The sequence below is a fragment of the Zea mays genome, chromosome 1 (assembly GCF_902167145.1).
Source record: "Zea mays cultivar B73 chromosome 1, Zm-B73-REFERENCE-NAM-5.0, whole genome shotgun sequence".
Classification (NCBI taxonomy): domain Eukaryota; kingdom Viridiplantae; phylum Streptophyta; class Magnoliopsida; order Poales; family Poaceae; genus Zea; species Zea mays.
This window is the reverse complement of record NC_050096.1, coordinates 171,808,207-171,828,691: the sequence shown is the minus strand read 5'-3', so window position 1 is coordinate 171,828,691 and position 20,485 is coordinate 171,808,207. Positions and strand designations below refer to the sequence as shown.

General features: G+C 42.9%; 2 protein-coding genes across 3 annotated transcripts; one reads left to right on the top strand and one right to left on the bottom strand.

Annotated features, from left to right (window-relative positions):
• Positions 1–1,197: 1,197 nt before the first annotated feature.
• On the bottom strand, positions 1,198–7,431 carry LOC100282270 (uncharacterized). Its single transcript, NM_001367061.1, has 7 exons — positions 7,321–7,431; positions 6,162–6,625; positions 3,441–3,687; positions 2,699–2,847; positions 2,328–2,615; positions 2,035–2,223; positions 1,198–1,643 (listed from the first exon to the last, which is right to left on the bottom strand). Exons 2-7 carry the CDS (start codon positions 6,618–6,620, stop codon positions 1,449–1,451), a joined length of 1,527 nt encoding a protein of 508 aa, NP_001353990.1. The 5' UTR covers positions 6,621–6,625; positions 7,321–7,431; the 3' UTR covers positions 1,198–1,448.
• A 392-nt stretch (positions 7,432–7,823) lies between these two features.
• LOC100279195 (uncharacterized) lies at positions 7,824–20,265 on the top strand. 2 transcript variants are annotated; one of them, NR_158721.1, is made up of 13 exons: positions 7,921–8,238; positions 8,355–8,440; positions 8,759–8,833; positions 9,009–9,137; positions 15,013–15,099; positions 15,192–15,394; positions 15,464–15,566; positions 15,652–15,743; positions 18,534–18,596; positions 18,690–18,930; positions 19,208–19,311; positions 19,687–19,727; positions 19,939–20,217. NR_158721.1 is itself a non-coding variant. In NM_001366050.1 (12 exons), the coding sequence occupies exons 1-12, from the start codon at positions 8,047–8,049 to the stop codon at positions 20,034–20,036; spliced, it is 1,410 nt and encodes a 469-aa protein (NP_001352979.1). In that variant the 5' UTR covers positions 7,824–8,046; the 3' UTR covers positions 20,037–20,265. The 2 variants fall into 2 exon arrangements, 1 of the variants encoding a protein (NP_001352979.1); NM_001366050.1 differs by lacking the exon at positions 19,208–19,311 and having other exon boundaries at positions 7,824–8,238; positions 19,939–20,265.
• Positions 20,266–20,485: the final 220 nt, after the last annotated feature.

The window sequence follows — 20,485 nt, the reverse complement described above, 5'->3', positions numbered from 1 at the left end:
ATTATGTATATTTGATGGTTTAAACTATATTTGTTTGCTCTAAACATTTATTTACACACGCATAACGGCATAACCAACAAAAACATATGTTTCATGTGTTTTATACTCTATATTCAAGAATAATATATGTATTCATATGAAAAAAATAAAACTGGACCGTGCCGAACTTAGCCCGCCGTGCCACGCCTTCAGCCCAGACACGGTCTGATGACCGGACGAAACCGGTATGAGCCCGGTTCACTATGTGTCGTGTCAGGTTTAGGTCGAACCAAACTCGTGCTGGATTTCGGACCGTTCGTTAAACCTGACCCGTCTGAACATGTATAAGTCCAACTATAACCACACCAGAGATAGAGTCAAATTCTACATGTCCTCGATTTGCTGTCAAGTCTTTTCTTTTGAAACAAGTAGCGAATAAAATTGTGTTTCTCCGACAGTCACCGCCTGCTCGACTGTTAGGTCAGTCTTATCGGGAGTTCGATCGGAGTTTTTATTTTACATTTAGGAAGATGACACATACTAAGTGTTTTTATGACGTCATAACATTAAGAAGAGAGGTAATGGCTGAGTTTGATACGGATGAAACCCTCGTCAAGATTACCAATGCTCCATGAGTAATAAAATTAACGAAACTTATGAAATAAAACTTTAAATTAAGAATGAGTCATAGAATTATCATCTGACGCTAGTCGCGTCCGAGACAGGTGGGAATATCGCAAGAGAGAAACACAATTTCAACCTAAGTGTATGTGCATGAATCCATAGTAGAGTTGGTTTATGTTAAATTCTAGGTCTAAATTTACTTTTTTTCATTAATAGAGCTCTACCAAACACAACCTCAGTTTTTTTTGTTTCAGTTTTAAAAAGCAGCTTCACCTTTAAAGATAAAGTTGCTTTTACAAATGTTTAGCAAAATAGTTTCTCAAGATAGTATAAACTAAAATTGTTTTTTTACAAATAGTTAGTAAAATAGACTCCTAGTAGTCTAGATAGCAGACAGAAAGCTGAAATAAACCAGTATTTTTGGCTTCACCTATTAGATAAAGTGAATATGAAGAGAAGCTAAAAACAGCTTACAAAATAGTTTCAAACAAGCTGTTTTCCGAAGCTGTTTGACAGGAGAAGCTGAAAGTTTGACAAGAGGCTGAAAACAGCTTTATAAAGCAAGTTTCTTTTCAATGTCCGCACAGAAAAAAATAGCATTGGAATTATAGATGTTTTTTTTTGTTGGTTTTTTCTTGAACATTAAAATAACATATTACGATAAATTCCGCAACAATAAAGCAAAGAGAGTATATCGACACTGGCGTCTGAAAGCAGCCTAGAACACCAAAGTTCACACGTCCTAACAATAACAATCTTGAGTTCTCAACAGATGAATAGACTAGCAAACAAAACCATAACGATAACCCTCCTTCCCTAAGTCTGAGGCAAGCTCTTGCTCCGGATTAGTATCCATAGCTCGACGAGTATGGTGCAGCACCATAACTTCCACCGTTGTGAGGCGCTGGAGCTGGAGCACCTGGAGGAGACCCATAGGATGCTCCACCGTAAGGTGGGTACGAGCCGTAACCCGTGTCCACTGGTTGACCGTGTGGACCTGGGGCTGGTGGTCCCTGGGGAGAAGCTTCAGCCATGAAATTCTGCAAGAGGATATATATATCACTGCTCGGTTCATGGAAAACATAAGAGTGGACAGAGAACATGCCAACCAAAGGTCATCTATGCTAAGCATTCCCAGTATAGGGGCACCATGGTAACTTCTAACATTGGTGACCAGTGACGTTATGGCAGATTAAGTCAGTGACATGTGAATATTATTGAAGTAATAAGATATGATGCCAGGTTTTTTCACAATGCACTACATGTAACATCTGGAAGCATCCGTCCTAGAGGCAGCAGACTATACTTGGTTGGAGAGGTGCCATCGAATTAGTGAAGTGCAACAATATCAGAAGGTTGTTAGTAGATTGTTGCAATATCATATGTGCAAACCAAATTGCTGATGCGGTTTAATAAGACAAGGAAAAGCACCTTGATTAGCTGTTGAGCAGTCTGTACTTGTGAAGCACTTCCTGTAATCTCCACTGTCATCTCGCCAGGAGCGCCTTCTTGAATACTTATAGTTGCTCCACTATGCCTGCGGATGTAGCTGATACTGGCACCAGCTGCCCCTATCACAGCATCAGCATAGGAAAGAGGAACTTGCATGCTGTGTGTCACCTGTCGTATAAAATTACCAAGAAAAAAGTTAAGTACAACTGATCATGAGATAGGCATGCAAATAATTCATCATATTAGTAGCAGTCAAATGTGTACAAACTAACCTGAGATGACCCATGTGCTTGGTTTTGATTCCCTGGGGGAGCACTTGGAGGTGCATCTCGTCCATATGAAGAAATTCCATAGTGTGGCTGCTTTTCTACAGGGGGCACATCGGGAGGAGGATAATAGTTCTCTTGTGGCCGTGGAGGCATGTAGTGTGGGTTCCCAACATAACCTGGGCCACCAGGAGGAAGGTTTGGTGGTGGATGACCCCAGGGTGACGGAGGAGGGGGGCCCCATGCCTGTGGAGGAGGCATAGGTTGCTCTCTGTGCATATTGTGTGCTTTAATCTGTCAAGGAAATTTATGTTTTATGACTACCAAATACTTTTCATGTAAGTAACCAATATGCTGCATAGTAGAATACAACTTGCCTGTGTTTCAAACAAAGGGAGGACACTGCGGTCAACAAGAAATTTTCTTAAATGACTTGCAATCAGTTCTACGGCTTTGTGAGAATCATGAGGTTCACCCTGTATCTCTACAACTCTGTCATCGTTTAATGCAACAGGTGGAACATTCTCTGTGAAGGAAAACTAGTATATTAGTGAAATGGCTGGTGTACCATGCAAATATGTGCAATGCAGGACTTCCAGTGAAATTTTGCAGAAATAAGGGTTGAAAGTACAAATGATCAAACATGGTCCAGAAAGAATACTAGAGAATAAAAAGAAAAAAATAGATAGCCTAAAAAACAAAGGGGATCAGCAAATGCTACACCTTTGCATGCAGTTAATTAAATCATACTCCACATAAGACTATCAGTTCAGAAGAGTGGAATTCTAAGGCCGATTTCTGTCACAGATACACATGCATTCACAAATGTAACAGATAAACTAAATCGGTCAATCTTGTCAAGTCCGGTTATCAAAGATCATCAAAACATCAATATCTAGTAACTAAGTGCACAAATGAAGATGTGCAAAAATATATTTGAAAGCAGACAGTACTCCTAGTAGAACAAATAGGCCACACACATTTGCCAAGATTAATCCTTGGTTTGAAAAAGAATTGCAAAGAACTACAAAATCCATATTATCAGCAGGACTGCTAGGACATGAAATCATAAAGCCTTGCCCTAACAAAGTTAACAAAGGGAAAAATGTAAAACCTTACCAACAATCCGGAGAACGCACTTTGAAGCATCCTGTATTGACTTAATAGTTGCTCCTTGCTTCCCAATTAGGCTGCCAGCTTGGGAAGCTGGAACCAGTAGCCTTGTCGGCCCAGTGTTGACAGTAGCTCGTTGAGGCTGATCAGTTTCAGTTTCTAAACCATCTGTTATCCTTCTATGAACTCTAAGCAACCCATCAACAGCTGGAGGTAGCTCTGTGTCTGGTTCATCCTTTGCTGAAATCATTACCTTTGAACAGGAAAGCAGTATCAAGATCTCATCAAGTAGGAACAAAAGTATGTTAGACAGAGAAAGATTAGTTAATAGCAACATGCCCAAAGACTTATGAAAGGAATTGATGGTATAAGGACAGTATTTATTATGAAAGAAAACGATGGTGTAAGGACAGTATTTCCATCCTGCTGTAGGTAGAGGAAATGGTAATGGTTATATTTATACACATTTAGCTGGGTTCCAACTACAATTTCTGAGAAAAACATACATAATTGCATGCAGTCACTCACCAACATGAGGCAATGCCCTCTGATTAAAGCAACGGACATGTCCTTAACTGCATCAATAGTTTTCCTTAACTATTGTACATGTATCAAGACTGTTGTTGCTACTTGCTAATGTGTATGTATAATGGAATTTCGGATACAAGCAATCTACTTCAATCTGCATTTTTATTTTATCATAGGCAGCTCTTAATCCCAAAGAGCAAAAACAATAGATCTATTTTTAAAGTCAGTGTAAGTATTGTTTGATGATATTGATAAATGACAATGTTATATTACAATATTGTTTCAGCAAAACCAAGTCCCCCAAAATATAAGGGGAAGCATCGAGTTGAGGACTATATATTCATATTCTTTGTTTGTTGTTCCCAATTCTTTATAAAATATCAGAGCATTATTTAGGAAATGATTAGTACTTAATATTAAGGTTCTGTGCAATATTTTAGTCTTCCATTGTTAAATACTGATGCCTTTTTGGTCAAAGCAAACAGGTCATGGAATTACCAGACAAAAAGTGCAGCTTCTTCACAGGGATCTTCATCCAATATTCATAAGGCTTAAACCACATGTGCAGCAGAGGAGCACAAGACTGTACTTTGGTAACCATGATTGTACATCTATTTTGGGATTTGGATACACAAATGACTCAACTTGAGGCCTTAGACAGCAGTAAGAACCTGCAAAGATTAGTTTGTTACTTTTGACAAGACTATTATGTTCTGTACTTGAAAGCCATCTTGCTAACAATCTGTTCCTTGTTAGTTTGAGTGCCTTTATTTGTGCACTAACTTTTAGGGTTAGCAACTAGAATGTGTTAATAGGCCCCACAATATACAGTTAACTAAAGAACCATGTCATATTATTTTATTTTAGTCCGCGTTACTACTGAGTTGGTCAAAATCAGTATATCATTTAATAATCGATCCGATCTTTTAGAATGAAGGACATTCATGTATGCAATCATAACTATTTGGTCCATGCAGACATCGAACATTATTGATAATTAACTAGTGTACACAATATATATCTTCAGAATAGTGTACAATTTGGCAAAGCTACTATTTCTGTCTGATAATCAATTATAGTCATACTTCTTACAGACGAGAGATTTTTCCCCTTTCATTTGCTTGCATCCAAGTTTTGTGGTCATTGTAAAAAATCCAAAATTATGCATAACTATTTCCATTCCACAGCAAACCTTAAAGGGATTTCACTTATAATCTTGAAATCTATGTTCAATTTTTTTTCTAAACTTTCCAGCACATAGCCATTCCCTATGGGCAGGTACCTAATGTTACTAGTATACAACTTCCACTGTAGTAACTTGGATGATCAAATCTCATCTTAATATAAAATTGCACAGGAGTCAATATGATGACATGATTCCAATTATCTGGGGCACTATATACACCTGATCCTTAAGTTGAACTGTTTCAGCTTATAAAAAATATTATCAGAGCATTCACTTCAGAAAGGAGGCAATAATCTGCAGCTGCAGATGCATGTCCAATTACATTGTAAGGTACAAAATTTTAGTAACTAGTTCCTGTTCATTTATACAACTTCCAGCAAGTTTTCCAGATTCAACAAGGCCTTTTTCACTACTAAATAACAGTTTAGATTATTGAAATCAAGTCAAGAACGTCCAGATAATACATATTAAGGACTAAACTATTGCAGATCCATTAATTACCATGTTCACAAAGCATCAGTTGACGGAATGCATAGTATCAGCGGTCAAGAAAATATAATAGCAATTTATATGCTTGAAAACTAGAAGGGCAAACCTGGTGCAGTGGTGAGAGCTGTCTCACTCAGTCACCAGGTAGCGGGTTTGAAGATGCCTCCCCACATTCGTGGGGGAGGCTTGCCTCGACCCTCGGTTTATCCCTTCCCCAGACCCTACTCGTGTGGGAGCCTCTGGCACTAAGTCTGTCATTTTTATATGCTTAGAAACGTTTTCTAGCTGATTCAATCTTCAAGACATATAAAAAGGAAATAATCATCAATATGCCACAAACTATATACATGTCTAATCTAGGTCTTCTAACTAAACAACATAGCATAGTTATTGGTGTAGGCAACAACTGAAAGTGATTCTTTCACATGAACACTAACATGCCTAGAGGGCTCTTCTGGCCATACTGACTGCAAAGCATTTGTAATAGTAATGCAACCAGTTAAAGAAGATAGTGAAAGGCTTACAGCTCTTTCTGGCACAGCTGGTGGTCCCTCAAGAACCTTGATGCGGGCTCTTGATTCCTCACACATTTTCTTGATGAAATCCCCTTTGCGCCCAATGACGGCACCCACCTTTGTGGTAGGAACCAGTATACGGAACACACTCTCTCCAGGCCACCCAGGCCATTTCTTGTCATCAGGAACTGTAGCATCATGCTGCTTCACCCCAGCTTCCTCGCCGTGCTCTGTGGGGGTAGCTTGGTCCACTTTGTTCTGGCCTCCCACATCTTCATTGTTCATGCTCACATGCCCTTGGTTACCCAACTCGTCTTGCATTGGGTCTTTGGGTTCCTCGTAAAGCTTTTCTGGTTCTTCCTTGGACTGATCTTGCACATTAGCATAAGTAGTGGCTTCTTCCTCATTGCCAAGGGTACTAGGACTTCCAGTGAGGTTCTCCACAGGGTCATCAACAGGTACATCCATATTTTCTGGAAACAACCAAGCAACCAAGCTCAAGTTAATTATAAAGATGCATAGTACCTCTCAAATATGAGCTCTGCAGGAGTCGAAAGAGTGGGAGAAAAAGCTAAGGCAGTGCAAGAAAACTAATAACCACACAATTTTAGGGTCCGATTTGTTGCAATATCTGCCTGGCCGTGCATCATGGGAGCCTGGCTCCATGGATACCTAAATTTAGGTAACTAGGTCGCATCTCCAGAGCCTGGCCCGTTGCATCAGGAGAGAAAAGCTCAGCTGCATATGTAGGGAACCAAACAAGAAATAAGCCTGAGCCTGGCTGCGTCCATCCGGTCTACAACCAAACACATCACACCTGCATGCCATGAGCTTGGTTGCTCTGTATGCAGGCACAATCAGGCCACTAGAAGACGAGAAAGAGCACAGACAGTACACCCTAATCAGCAGCAGAGCAGTGAGCTCACACCACGTGCCCCCAAACGGGCACTATAATAAATCGATCCAAACGTCCAGACGCAGTCGCATCCATGAACCAACCATCTATGAAGCATGCATCCATGAAGCAGGCACACGAGCACAAGGGTACTGCACGCGCACTCAAACCCTAGTTGCCAGCCTCGGAGCACTTCGCCGCTCGCTAGGGCTGCCGCGCAGCACGCGACCGCGTACGGATGAAAAGGGGACATTAGGAGGGGTGCGCGCGAACCTTGTTACTAGGGGGGAGACTCGCCGGAGAAGACACCCGGTCGCCAGCGCCGCCGCCGCCGCCGGAGGTGGGGAGGGTTTTCAGACGGGGGAGCACGGGATTTGTGCGGACGCGAGCGAGAGGAGAGAGTGTGCTCGTGCGGCCTGGTTTTGATTTTAAAGCTGGATGCGGCCTTAGCGTTTACTTGTCCGGCCGTATGTGCGGCCCATGGGCTGAGAATACTTGAGCTCGAGCTCTTCTCATTGTTTCACTGCACAGGCTTCTATTGAGCCAGACACTGATACGTGGGTCCCATGGACCCGGATCCTGGAGGGGCCGAAGGATCCTCTGCTCCGTCAAAGATTCCCAACGAAGCCTCAAGCACACCTGCGCCGCAGCCCGCAGTTGCACAGCGCAGGCGATCATCACCAAAGAATCCGGGATGGCCCGCGCCGCAGCTCCACTCGTGAATAGGTTTTTCTGATAAAAAGTAGTAAAACAAAATAGGATGGCGCTCGTGATCTTGAAGATGCAGCCACCGCCTCCGTGTCGTCTTCCTCGTCAGCACGCAGCAGTCAGGTCACCACCAACAGCAACAGCAGTAGTGCCGTCGCGTTGTCTCCCACTCCCAAGTCCCAACTCCCACCTCCCCCGCCCGCCGTTCAAATCTCCCTAGCCTCCCGAAGTAGGCAAGTAGCCCTCCCTGTTCCATCGAACCCAGCAGAGCAGCCAGCCGAACAACGAAGCATGCCGTCGAAGCCGAACGCCGCGTCGCGCCTCGTCTTCCTCGCTTTCCTCCTCGTCATCAGCGCCGCCGCGGCCAACGATGACGCCGCGGCGCGGCGGACGATGGAGCAGTTCGCCGGCTTCCCCGCCTCCGACGACGGCGAGGGCCCTTCCAGCGACTTCCACGTCGACTCCGAGGGCCTCCAGCGTCAGGTGCGCACTGGGGCACGGGCGCACGGCACCCTTCGCGTTGCGGCGCGGTCGTAGTGCAGGCTATGGCTGTGCATTGAGGTGTTGGATTCTAACGGCGCGTGATTTTTTTTTCGCAGATCGATGAACTGGCCTCGTTCTCCGACTCGCCCGCGCCGTCCGTGACCCGCGTTCTGTACACCGACAAGGATGTGCAGGCTCGAAGGTAACCCAGTTGAGATTATCCGTCGTCGTGAGAACAAGCGATTGAACGAAAGAACCGACTCGGCATTAGTCAGTGTGCTTGTAATCGATTTGGCTGTAAAACGTGCCACGCTTGAGTGACCTTTGATGCTGGTGACATCAACGATCAATCTTCAATCGACTTCAGTTTGCACCATTCTGGGTTCAGATAGTAGTTAATTTGACAAAGTGGGCATCTCATTTCTATTGTGATATTTGTAGCCACAACTGTGCAGCAACTAGAACACGCATCCATGCCCACCTTCGCTGATTGTTGACGTGTGCTTCTGGTGTTCTCTAGGTATATAAAAGGGATAATGAATCAACTTGGCCTTGTTGTTCGAGAAGATGCTGTTGGTAACATATTTGGCCGCTGGTGAGTTGGTCTTGACTGCCCTTGGATTCTCTGCTCTTGGTTCATTTCTTTGGATTTAGGAAGCATACAAGGATTTTGCTGTAAATTGTGCATCTGGCTGAAAAGTCTCTTGATTTTGTTAAATTTGCTGTGTGCTGGAATTCTCATGCCCATTGAACATTGCAACCTTCTACAGGGAGGGTTCCGAGCCTGGACTAGGAGCAGTTGCAACTGGATCTCATGTTGATGCCATTCCATTCTCAGGCAAATTTGATGGTGTTGTTGGAGTTCTGGGTGCTCTTGAGGCAATTAGTTTGCTGAAAAGGTAACCGTTCTGTCTGCCTATAAGTGTTTTCACCATTCCTGCAGCACCATTCTTTTACTGTTGTGGTTTTGTCCGTATGTAACGTGGATGTTTTCCCCTCTCTTTTTCTGGCTTAGTGTTTGTTGAACATCATACACCTTATATACAATCATGTTTCTATGGCTGTTGTGATTGCAATTAGATGAACCGTGCTTAATCAGCTATTATTGGATTCTTAATTTGATCAAATTACAGAGCTGCTTATTGATTAGTTCTTTCTTGTAACCATCTTGTAGAAGAGACCAAAAAGTTGTGTGCTTCATCTTAAAAAAAAAAGTTGGCCGGGGAGAGAAAGACTGTCCTCTCGGTATTGTCTTAAGAAGAGACCGAAACATGGTGTTGGCCGAGAAAATCTTTAAACCCTGACCCCGCATCACTAGCGGGCTGTTATCGCCCACTCTGCAATGGTTCAGCCGGAGGGTGACGCGTAGGACGTAACCCGAGAGCGGGCGGGGCACATCGAGGGGATTTTATTAGCCAAGCCTGAAATTGGCCCCGATCAAACCCGGGACCTGGAGGTGCTACTCGGAAGTGTTAGCCATTACGCTAGAGACTCTTTCTCCTGTGTGCTTCATCTCATTCTCACGTATAATAGACATGTGCTTTCGAATTGAAATGTTTAGTTCAAAGCATAAAATGTTAGTTCAAAGCATAATCAGAATGACCTTTGATAGAAGGCGAGGCCCAATCTTTCGTGAGGTATGATAACTTGATTGGGTGGAGATTTCGACGTTGATGATCCAAGGCTCCGAGCGAACTGATCCTCGCAATCACTACACCACTGCTCCGTTGGTTATCACCTATGACACACGAGTGACCTCGCCACGAAGGCTTATCCCTGCAAGCGCAATCAAGAACACAAGCAAGAACAGGTAGAACGCAAGAAAAATTGTGTTGATCACGAGTTGGGGTCTCACAAACCGATGAATTGCAATACTGTTCGATGACATATATGATCTAAGCAAAACTCAAACCCTAATCTGACGGCGGCTGCTGTTAAAATAGAGGTTAGGGGCGTGCGTGATCCCTGGTCGCACCCCTAATGGGCTCCAACACGATACACGACTCAACAGCCCAACAAACGGTGTCGCAGCACCAAAACAGAATCTGAACGCTAACTTGTTTCGATGATTCCCGTCGACTTCGGATGAATTTTAAGGTGGTTCCAGTTGGGTTGGAAAGCTTATCTCCTTAGCTTTCGATCCATATAAAGCCCAACCTAATCAGAGTTCGGATGCATCCTGGGCGTCCGTTTTAGTGCAAACTAGTCTTGAACTCCGAGGTGGAGACGAAGTTGAGTCAGAGTTGGCTTTCTCTTGTTGTGAACGTCCTAACTTCTCCTCCTTGATATCTTAGCATTTCTCAAGTCCTTATTGGTACTCTCCAAGGTTCCTAATCATCAAACATCCATGGCACCAAGCGTAAGATCTGAAACATAATTGACTAGGTTAGAACGAACCTGGAGATTTAGTTGTCGTGCATGTGCTCGTGTAGTCGATCCATGCATTTTTTGTATGGGAGTGATGTCCTCATCATCCTCCCCCACTTGAATTGGAGTCGTCCTTGACTTAGGCGGTGGCCAAGGGGGTGACCGAGCAACTCTAGGATGTGCAAGGCCTTTAGGCCAAGAAACATGCGTCGCTGATTTCTGACAGATTTTGTACGTCATCTTGATACGACGATCACATCCGATCCGAGCATATTTTGACGTGGGACCAGATGGGTTAGAAAGATTATCTTCTTAGCTTTCTAACGATATCTAAAACGTCGAAAACGGAGTCCGTAAGTGGCCCGAGCGTCTGTTTTCGTGAGACCCACTCCTGTAGTCCGAACCGGATTCACGAATAAACTGAACTTCAACTTCTCTTGAGCTTGGGAATTTATGATTGATTGGGTCTTAGCCATATTGTTGACGTCCATGTACTCATCATTCTCCCCTTCTTGGTTTTGAGTCGGCCTCGACTTAAAGTCGTTGGTGCCTGCATAAGGTGTTGATGTAGTGCTTGATGTCGTACAACCTTGCTTCCCTTTTTGAAGTTGACCATGTTGTTGTAAAACATACAAAGAAGGACAAGTGGAACTGGACGTGATATGGTTAGCTTTAACACAGCCCTCTAATTGATCATATTGTTTCATGACAAAAAAGATTTCATATTTAAACAAATATATATTCGACGTACCATATATTCTTCATTCCAATTATATCTTCCAATAACATGATATGTATGTTTAGATAACCATGGCAATTCAACACTACAATAAAGTTTCTCTAAATTATTTAGATTACATAGAACATCAAATTCAATATAGCCCAAAGTATTTTAAAAAGATAACAAATTCAGCTCATCATGCGCACTAGTTATAGGATTGAATGTTCTACTTTTGGCACAATTAATAGGATCAGAAGCAACAACATCAAGTTTGTTCTTTAGTTGTGGCATAGAAATAATAGTATTATCATCACACAACTCTTCTTTATCACAAGGGACAACAAGATAATCTTCTTGTAATAAAGGCAACTCAGATTTATCTTAAGGCATGATATTAGTAGAATTACTCAAATTATTTTTAGTATCATCCATAGAAATAAATTGTTGTCTCATTAGTGCTTTCACATTAGTCCAAGTTTGTGGTTTTCATAGTGTCAGGGGCGATAATTAGGGACACCCGAATTACCCCCTAACAAACGCACTCAGAGAAATAAGGACTAAACTCCCGAGGGGGGACAGTCGAGCCACCTATAAAAAGTCGAGACGTCCCCGAGGGTCTCCACCTCGAGCGGGGCTCCGCCTCGCCCGAAGTCGACACCACTCACTCCGCCTCGCCCGAGGTCGCCTCCGCCCAGTCCGTCTCGCCCGAGCCGGCCTCGAGCAAATAGGACAGGGGCGCTCGAAAACAGGCAGGGGATAGGTGCATTTAATGCGTGTGCCAACCCGCGTTGTGGCAGCGGTCACGTCTAAGCGCAACGGTATGATTACGCCTGTGCCAAACAATGCGCGCACGCCGCCTGACACCCTCCGATGGGAAGCCTAATACGACAAGCCGAGCGGACGAGTCTTCGGGCACATCCTCTCCGCCTTGCCCGACCCAAGCTCAGCCCTCGGGCAAATTCTCTGCCTCGCCCGAGCTCGGCCTCGGCCACCGACTACGCCGTGAATCCTGGAGGCAGCCACTTCGCCCCACTGTAGCGCACATCAAGAGATGGCTCGGCTGGCACCTCGGGAAGACTTCTGCATCAACCAAGCGAGGGCTCTGATTTCGATGAGTGATGCAGAGAATCTCGACGCCATCACACGTTAGGACGATGACACACCCCATAAGCAGCCTTTGACCCATACCCCGGCGCTGTTACAACCACTACGGCATGAGCGGCCTCTCCCTCGGGAGCTCGGGCGTACGAACGACCCCTCGATCTCGGCCTCGGCTCTCTACGGGAAGTTAGCAGGCGCGAATCTACTGCACGGTTCGCCGTCACATCAGATGTCAGGGCATCTCTCCTTCAAATACAAGACTCAGCTTCGTCACGGACGCTCCCCTGGGTGTATAAATAGGGCAGTGGTCCCTCCATTGACGAAAGGGACACACGTAGACGAGTTCTTGCTCTCTCACTTTGTCTTAGATATTGGCACTTGCCTCAATCATCTCTAGGGACTTGGGGACTTCCCCTCTCCCGCTGTGCTTGTAAACCCCTACTACAGGCACCACGGTACGAATAATATAAGCCTCATCCCCTTTGCTGGAAGTAGGGCCTCGAGAAGCCCGAACCAGGATAATCACTTGTGTCATCTCGCACACTATCTAGACCGGCCACGCGACACATTACTGGTTGGTTAAGAACCCACGGTCCAAACACCGACACAGTCATACAAATTATTCCACCAAACTAACACATCATTCGTTAAAGTACTAGCCACAATTCGTCTGTGTGTTACAGATTTTCTGCTCTAACTTCAATAGACGGTTTGACAAATATAGCGACCTCAAACATAAAAACTCACAACACGAAAGTTGTAGATCTCGTTTTTCTATTTCTTTTTTATATATGGATCGTCTGTTTTGGATAACGAAAGTGGGAGATAATGACCCCGAAAACAGACTGGTCCGAAATTTCAGGATCTCAAACAGATTTACTTCCAAAGCAAGTAACACTTTGATAATGATGTTTTCTGGAAAACTCGTAAATACAAAAGTTGTAGATATTTTTCTAATCTTTCTAGAAAGTAGAAGAACATAAAATTCCGAGTTTGTATGTGAGATTTATGCTCAAAATACCGAAGTGGACAGAAACTAATCTGATAAGGACGTGGCGATGAGATAAAATAGGATCGGTTAGGGTCGGTTTGGTAGATGGAATCAATTTTAGAGATTGATTTTGTAGGATGGAAGCGGATGGAAAGGATCAAACTGAACCAAAACAAATCTAAACCAGCAACAAGACCTTGACCTAGGACACAAACTCAATACGGCGGAATCTGAAACCAAATTGTGCAAAGGCTAAGGCGAAGGTTGTAGGTCAACGGAGTTTGTAGGTCAACACTGATGTTTTTTTGCTTTTTTGTGGGTTATGGGACGAACAAAACGAATCTAAAGGCAAAATTATACCTCACGGGCAACCTGAATTTTGATACCACTTGATAGAAGGCAAGATCTTCCGTGAGGTATAATAACTTGATTGATTGGAGATCTCAACGTTGATGATCCAAGGCTTCGAGCGAACGGATCCTCGCAATCACTACACCATTGCTCCGTTAGTTATCACATGTGACACATGAGTGACCTCACCACGAAGGCTTATCCCTGCAAGCGCAATCAAGAACACTAGCAAGAACAGGTACAACGCAACCAAAATTGTGTTAATCACGAGTTGGGGTCTCACAAACCGATGAACGGCGATACTGTTCGATGAGACGATGACAGATTGATCTAAGCAAAACCCAAACCCTAATGTGGCGGCGGCTGCTGTTAAAATAGAGGTTAGGGGCGTGCGTGACCCCTGGTTTCACCCTTAATGGGCTCCAACACGATACACGGCCCAACAACCCAATAAACGGTGTCGCAGCACCAAAACAAAATCTGAACGTTGACTTGTTTCGACGATTCTCGTCGACTCCGGATGAATTTTAAGGTGGTTCTAGTTGGGTTGGAAAGCTTATCTTCTTAGATTTCCATCCATATAAAGTCCAACCTAATCGAAGTTTGGATGCATCCTGGGCGTCCATTTTAGTGCAAACTGGTCCTGAACTCCGAGGTGGAGACGAAGTTGAGCCGGAGTTGGCTTTCTCTTGTTGTGAACGTTCTAGCTTCTCCTACTTGATATCTTAGCCTTTCTCAAGTCCTTGTTGGTCCTCTACAAGGTTCTTAATCATTAAACATCCATGGCATCAAGCGTAAGATCTAAAACATAATTGACTAGGTTAGAACGAACCTGGAGATTTAGCTGTCGTGCATGTGCTCGTGTTGTCGATCCATGCATTGTTTGTATGGGAGTGATGTCCTCATCAACCTTGCTATTGAACATTGGCATCATTACACCACTCTGAATTTGAACAAAAGAGTTGACCGATGTCAGGCTATGTAAATATTAGACAATGTACTGATTTACTTTGGATCCTTGTAGACTCAGTACACTGTTACCTGATCAATAGAACCGGCCAAGATTTTGTTGTTTGATAAAAAAAGGTTGATCTATTTGTATTATTCGCTGGCACAACCTTACATGTTTTAACTATGTTGTCACACATTTTGAGGTCATTATAAGGGGTATACAAATATTGGGCTTGACTTTGTTTTTCGCTTGAGACAAAGCTTACCTGTTTGGCCTGCATGTGTCATACAGGTCTGCTTTCCTGCCAAAAAGATCTTTGGAGGTTATTATGTTTACATCAGAGGAGCCTACACGATTTGGAATTAGCTGCTTGGGAAGGTAAACCACTAAGCAATAAGATTAGTTCTGCTTAATGGCTGCATTGCTCTAATTTATTGCTTCTCATCTTTTCATCCTTTGAAAATATGCAGCCGCTTAATGGCAGGGATTGAAGAACTTGCTCAATCCCTCCGAAAAGTAGTTGACAATCAGAATGTGTCATTTTTGGATGCTGCAGAATCTGCTGGCTATAAGTTGAATCTAGAGGACCTGCATAGCGTATTTTTAAAGACAGACAAATACTCTGCTTTTATAGAACTGCACATTGAGCAGGGTCCCATCTTAGAAAAGGAGGGTAGGTTCCCAGTAAATTAACATGTTTGCGGTTTCAAGTTGATGGTATACAAGTCTTCTCTTACAATAGGTATCCCTATTGGCATTGTTACTGCAATTGCTGCTCCTGCAAGTCTTAAGGTGGACTTTGAAGGGAATGGCGGTCATGCTGGAGCAGTGCTGATGCCTGCAAGGTTAGCATATTCTTTCATTTTTATTGCGATTTACATTTGTGTGAAGGATCTCCACAAATATTTATGTAGAAGGAGTGTTCTACAGAAATGATGCTGGACTGGCAGCAGCTGAATTAGCATTAGCAGTCGAGAAACATGTCCTGGAATCAGGATCAATTGATACGGTTGGCACCGTTGGTATGTTTTATAAACCATATTTAGCTTTTTACATAAAATCTATCATTCCATCCTGTTTGTGACATCATAATATCATGTAATACATTTGGACTAAATATGTATTTCTCACCGCATTGTTTTCCACATGAAGTGTGTGGTTTTCCCGCTGCACTTTAATCATCTACTCTTCATGCCAATAAAAATATATCATATTTAGCAATGTCAATAGAAATGAAACTTAGGTATTCTGTACTTTAGCTAGTGAAGAGTCTGTGAAGCATGATTTTCTAAATTCCGATGTTTTATTTTTTATTCATTGTAGGCCAGATACTCAATTAGACAACTAGAGTCCTATTTCAAATTCTACCTTCTTGGCTTCTCACATCCACCACATCGTTATTGAGTCTCTTGTCAATCAAAACTCCTACTCTATTTCTATTTGTTGTTGTCCCTGTGTAACAAATCTTAAAGCCAGCATTGCTCACCTCCTTCATCTTCTTACCATTTCATCTAGTCTCTTGGACGCATAAGATATTTAAATGCCTTCTAGTAGTTGTCTCAAATAACTTCTTTAACTTACCTATATGTGACCCTACATTTCAACTATCTAATAGATCCTAGTTGGTTCGACTAGCTTCCAGTGTTGTCACGACATCGCCTAGGTGTCCAAGCGACCGACAACAAACGCCATGGCATGTCACCTCACATGAACCCAGTTAGGCAGGCGCCTAGTTGACTTAGACGACGCCATGGCGATTAGGCAGGCTCTCAGACAATGTCGTGTCGGTGTCGTTGCCTAGCTGTTGAAGTGGGCTTCAATGGGCCATATGTGTATGCCTTATGTCCTATACGCCTAGTAGTTGTTTCATCTCCTTTCCTTGTTGCCGTCGCCGCTGGCATCGCCAGCCACCAAACCATGTGCCCGCCCGCACCGGTCGCCCGCCCCCACACCACGTGCCCGGCCGCCCACGTCGCCTACGCCCGCGCTGCATATCGCGCCACTCACCCTCGACCATGGATGCTGGAGCAGGAAGTAGACAGGAAGAGGTTTCACTTGATCCGTCCAATGATCCGAGAGAGGAAGGCGAAGTCAAAGAATTCTAGTTGGAAGTGTGGATTTTGGCCGGATTTGACAAACTAAGATTCGGTGCAATGGCGGAGCTAGAGGGCGGTCCGTGTGGGCCACGGACCACCCTAGCCCAAAAATATTACTCTTAAGCAGCAACTTTGTTTTATTTATTTGATCTGTCTACGACGATGACATAACACATCACGATAGCATGTGAAGTTAGGTTCCTAGGCCAGCAAACGCACTAGATGGCTATATGGTTCTAGAATAAACGTGCGCGGTGGCATTCCAAGCAGATCTAGCACGACTTCGTCCCACACGTGTTCTAGGCTCAGTACAACACGCTGCACGCAGGGGCAAATTTAGGTGTGTTTATTGGGGTCAGTCGACCCCGATAAAATTTATAAATCCTTTAGCAAAACACTATTAAAGTTCAAAAAAACTATAGCATATAGTAAAGATGACCCTGATGACACCAACAATATCCTCACTTAGATTCGCTATTGGCTGCACGCTCGCTGCACACGTCAAATCACTTAGGTAGGAAAAGGCCGCGCTCATCATGAGGTATCATAAATCTAATTGACCACGCTTTATCGATCAATTCTCGTACAATTATATGCACGTGTGTAGTACATACAACCATATTGTATTTGCTAAAAAAATTTATATTTTTTTATTTTTAAGATATTAGATGCTTTTATACTTTTTATTTCTAAAATGGTAGATGATTATACGACCTTTTTATTTGATCATATTATATTTGGGAAAAAATTATTAAATACTCCTTCCGTTCTTTTTTATTTGTCATATTTTAGTTTAAAAATGAACTAACATGCGATAAATATTCGAGAACAGATGTAGTACATATTTGTGGATTGCTGCACTTATGTTGTGAAAAAAATTAAATTGGACCACCCATCACTAAAATTCTAGCTACGCCACTGATTTGGTGCAGTATACTCTACTCATGTGGGAAGCAAATGCATTTAGGTTCCTGATGATCTACATGTTAATGATGACTATAACCGAGCTCTTGCTACAGATGATGAAGCTGCTGCAACTACAAGTGATGAAGGCGTGGGCAGCATAAATGAGATGGGCTTAGATATTGATTAGGCCTTATGGGCTTAGGGCATGGCAATAATGCCATATTTATCAGTTATTTAGTTTATCCTGTATTTGTTGGACATATATAGTTGCTTGCTACTTGCTGGATATATATTTTATTTGCCAGTTTTTGATATATCATATGATATATATTGCATACTCCTTGCTAGACAAATGGACACCTAGGCGTCTAAGCGTCCTAGCGCCTGGCTAGCGAATTGCCTCGCCATGGCGTCGTAATAACCATGCCAATGATGTGAAGACCTTTGCATATTTTCCACTACACTCGGGCGTCACGTCACTAAGGTAGTAGTGACCCGATTCTTGCTCGCTTGACACCATGTCCAAATCATGACACGACATGTCACCAAGGGGGTGCCGATCTGGCCCTTGCCCAGTTAACATCATACTCGGGTTTTGATTAGCGTCTCGCTAAGTGGGTTATGCCAGAACGGATTTTTTTCTGGTTTCGTCTCCGTAGAATGGCTAGGTTCAAGGTTGGCTCACCAAGCCTATTACAATTCTTATTCTTTACTAGGACAGTAGGACTTGGGACCTGCTATGTTGACATAGGTGGAGTTTGTCAAGATATGATTACCTCGGATTAATTTGATTAAACTATTCCTCTTCAGGTATTCTGCAGTTACATCCAGGAGCAATCAATAGCATCCCAAGCAAATCACACCTAGAAATTGGTATGAGCCTACTTCCTTTCAAACAAAATATGATAGTTCTCAGGAAAATATGATGATTTTCCAACTAATAAAGTCATGGTATCCTTGATGCAGATGTAAGAGATATTGATGAGAAGAGAAGGAATGATGTCATTGAGAAGATTCGCCAGTCTGCAGCACATATTTCAAAGAACCGTGGAGTAGAGCTTTCAGAATTTAAGATCATCAACCAGGACCCACCTGCTCTATCTGACAAATCAGTCGTTGACGCAATGGAATTTGCTGCAAAACAGTTAAACCTGGCATACAAAAAGATGATTAGCAGAGCCTACCACGATTCACTCTTCATGGCCAGGTGAACTACTGAGCCCAGCTCTGATGTTTCCCTTTGCTGAATTGTTCTTGTTTTTATTTCAAACTGGAACACTATCATTAAATATTCCTTTCAAAAATTAATCGTCAGTTTCTGTGTTCAAATCTCTGTATGTACCACACTTCTAGTACTAGATTGTTTAGTTTCCCATGTTAGCATAACAAAATGGGAAAGATGAATTATGGTTTTTTTAATAAGGAAAGTTTTAGGGACTTCCTGCAAAAGTTTAGATCGTGATTAATCTTGCAATCCAAACCAGGGGGGCATTTTGAAAAATATTGGATCAAATAACTATGATGTCTTAGTTTGGCAGTTCAGTTTTCCCATGATCTAAATATTCTCGTTCACTTCTATGCCAAAGAGGTAATTTAGCACATTTCATTTGAGTTATATCTCAGCCGATGTGATGAACAACGTACCTGAGGTTAGTGGTAAACAGATTGAGATCCCCCAATGTAGGCCAGCTTAATGTTAAAAATGCCCCAATGTAAGCCAGCTTAATGTTAAGAGATTCAGCTGTTAGGTTGAGATGTCATGTAGGAGTTACCAACCTTTTCAAATCTAGGTTACATATCATGCCCCAATGTAAGCCAGCTTAATGTTAAGAGATTCAGCTGTTAGGTTGAGATGTCATGTAGGAGTTACCAACTTTTTTTTTGCAAATCTAGGTTACATATCTTTATGATTTTCATCATTATACTAGCGACTGTCATGTCTAATTATGTCTTCGGTCTGCAGAGTATCACCAATGGGTATGATCTTCATTCCCTGTTACAAAGGTTCGTGCTCCATTTTATTTTCGATCACTCAAAATAATAGCATGCATGCCTAGGTGTTAAATAGAAATACATCCTAGAAATATTATGTTCCTTTAGGTGATGTAGGAGCAATACCATTTTAGTTTAACTGATATAGGAGTAAAAACATTTCAATTTTACCTTAGCAACCACTTGCAAATGAATGGCTACTGAAACCTTTCGTCCCTTTCAGGTTACAGCCACAAGCCGGAGGAGTATGCATCACCCGAGGACATGGCGAATGGGGTGAAGGTCCTAGCCTTGACAATGGCTACGCTGTCGCTGGAGTGACTTGTTAGCGTTTGGAGGAATCAAGTCAGCCCGTGCCAAAAAGGCAAAAACAAACACCTGTGTTATTTCTAATAATAAGCTGCATAGCATTGGCGTCATCTTCCCTGCACCAGGCCTGTATACAAACCATCATTCATCAGGGTTTAGGAATAAAGTTGTCATCTGTATCTGTATGATCTGGACAATGATTTTCTAGCTTGATCATATTGATATATAGTAGTGATTTTCTAAATCTTTATCCATATAAACAAACTAATATAGAAACGATGTTATATCAATTGTACATTACCTCTATCGGGTACACAGGGACAGGATACCCTAAATAAGCCTATAACCTCATTATCAAACCAGGTCCCCGCCGAGCAAACCAGTGAAGCATAGCGGCCGTCCAAATCCTGGTCGAACAAGCCGACGAGGCGGGGCTACCGACCAAATCCTCGCCGAGCAAG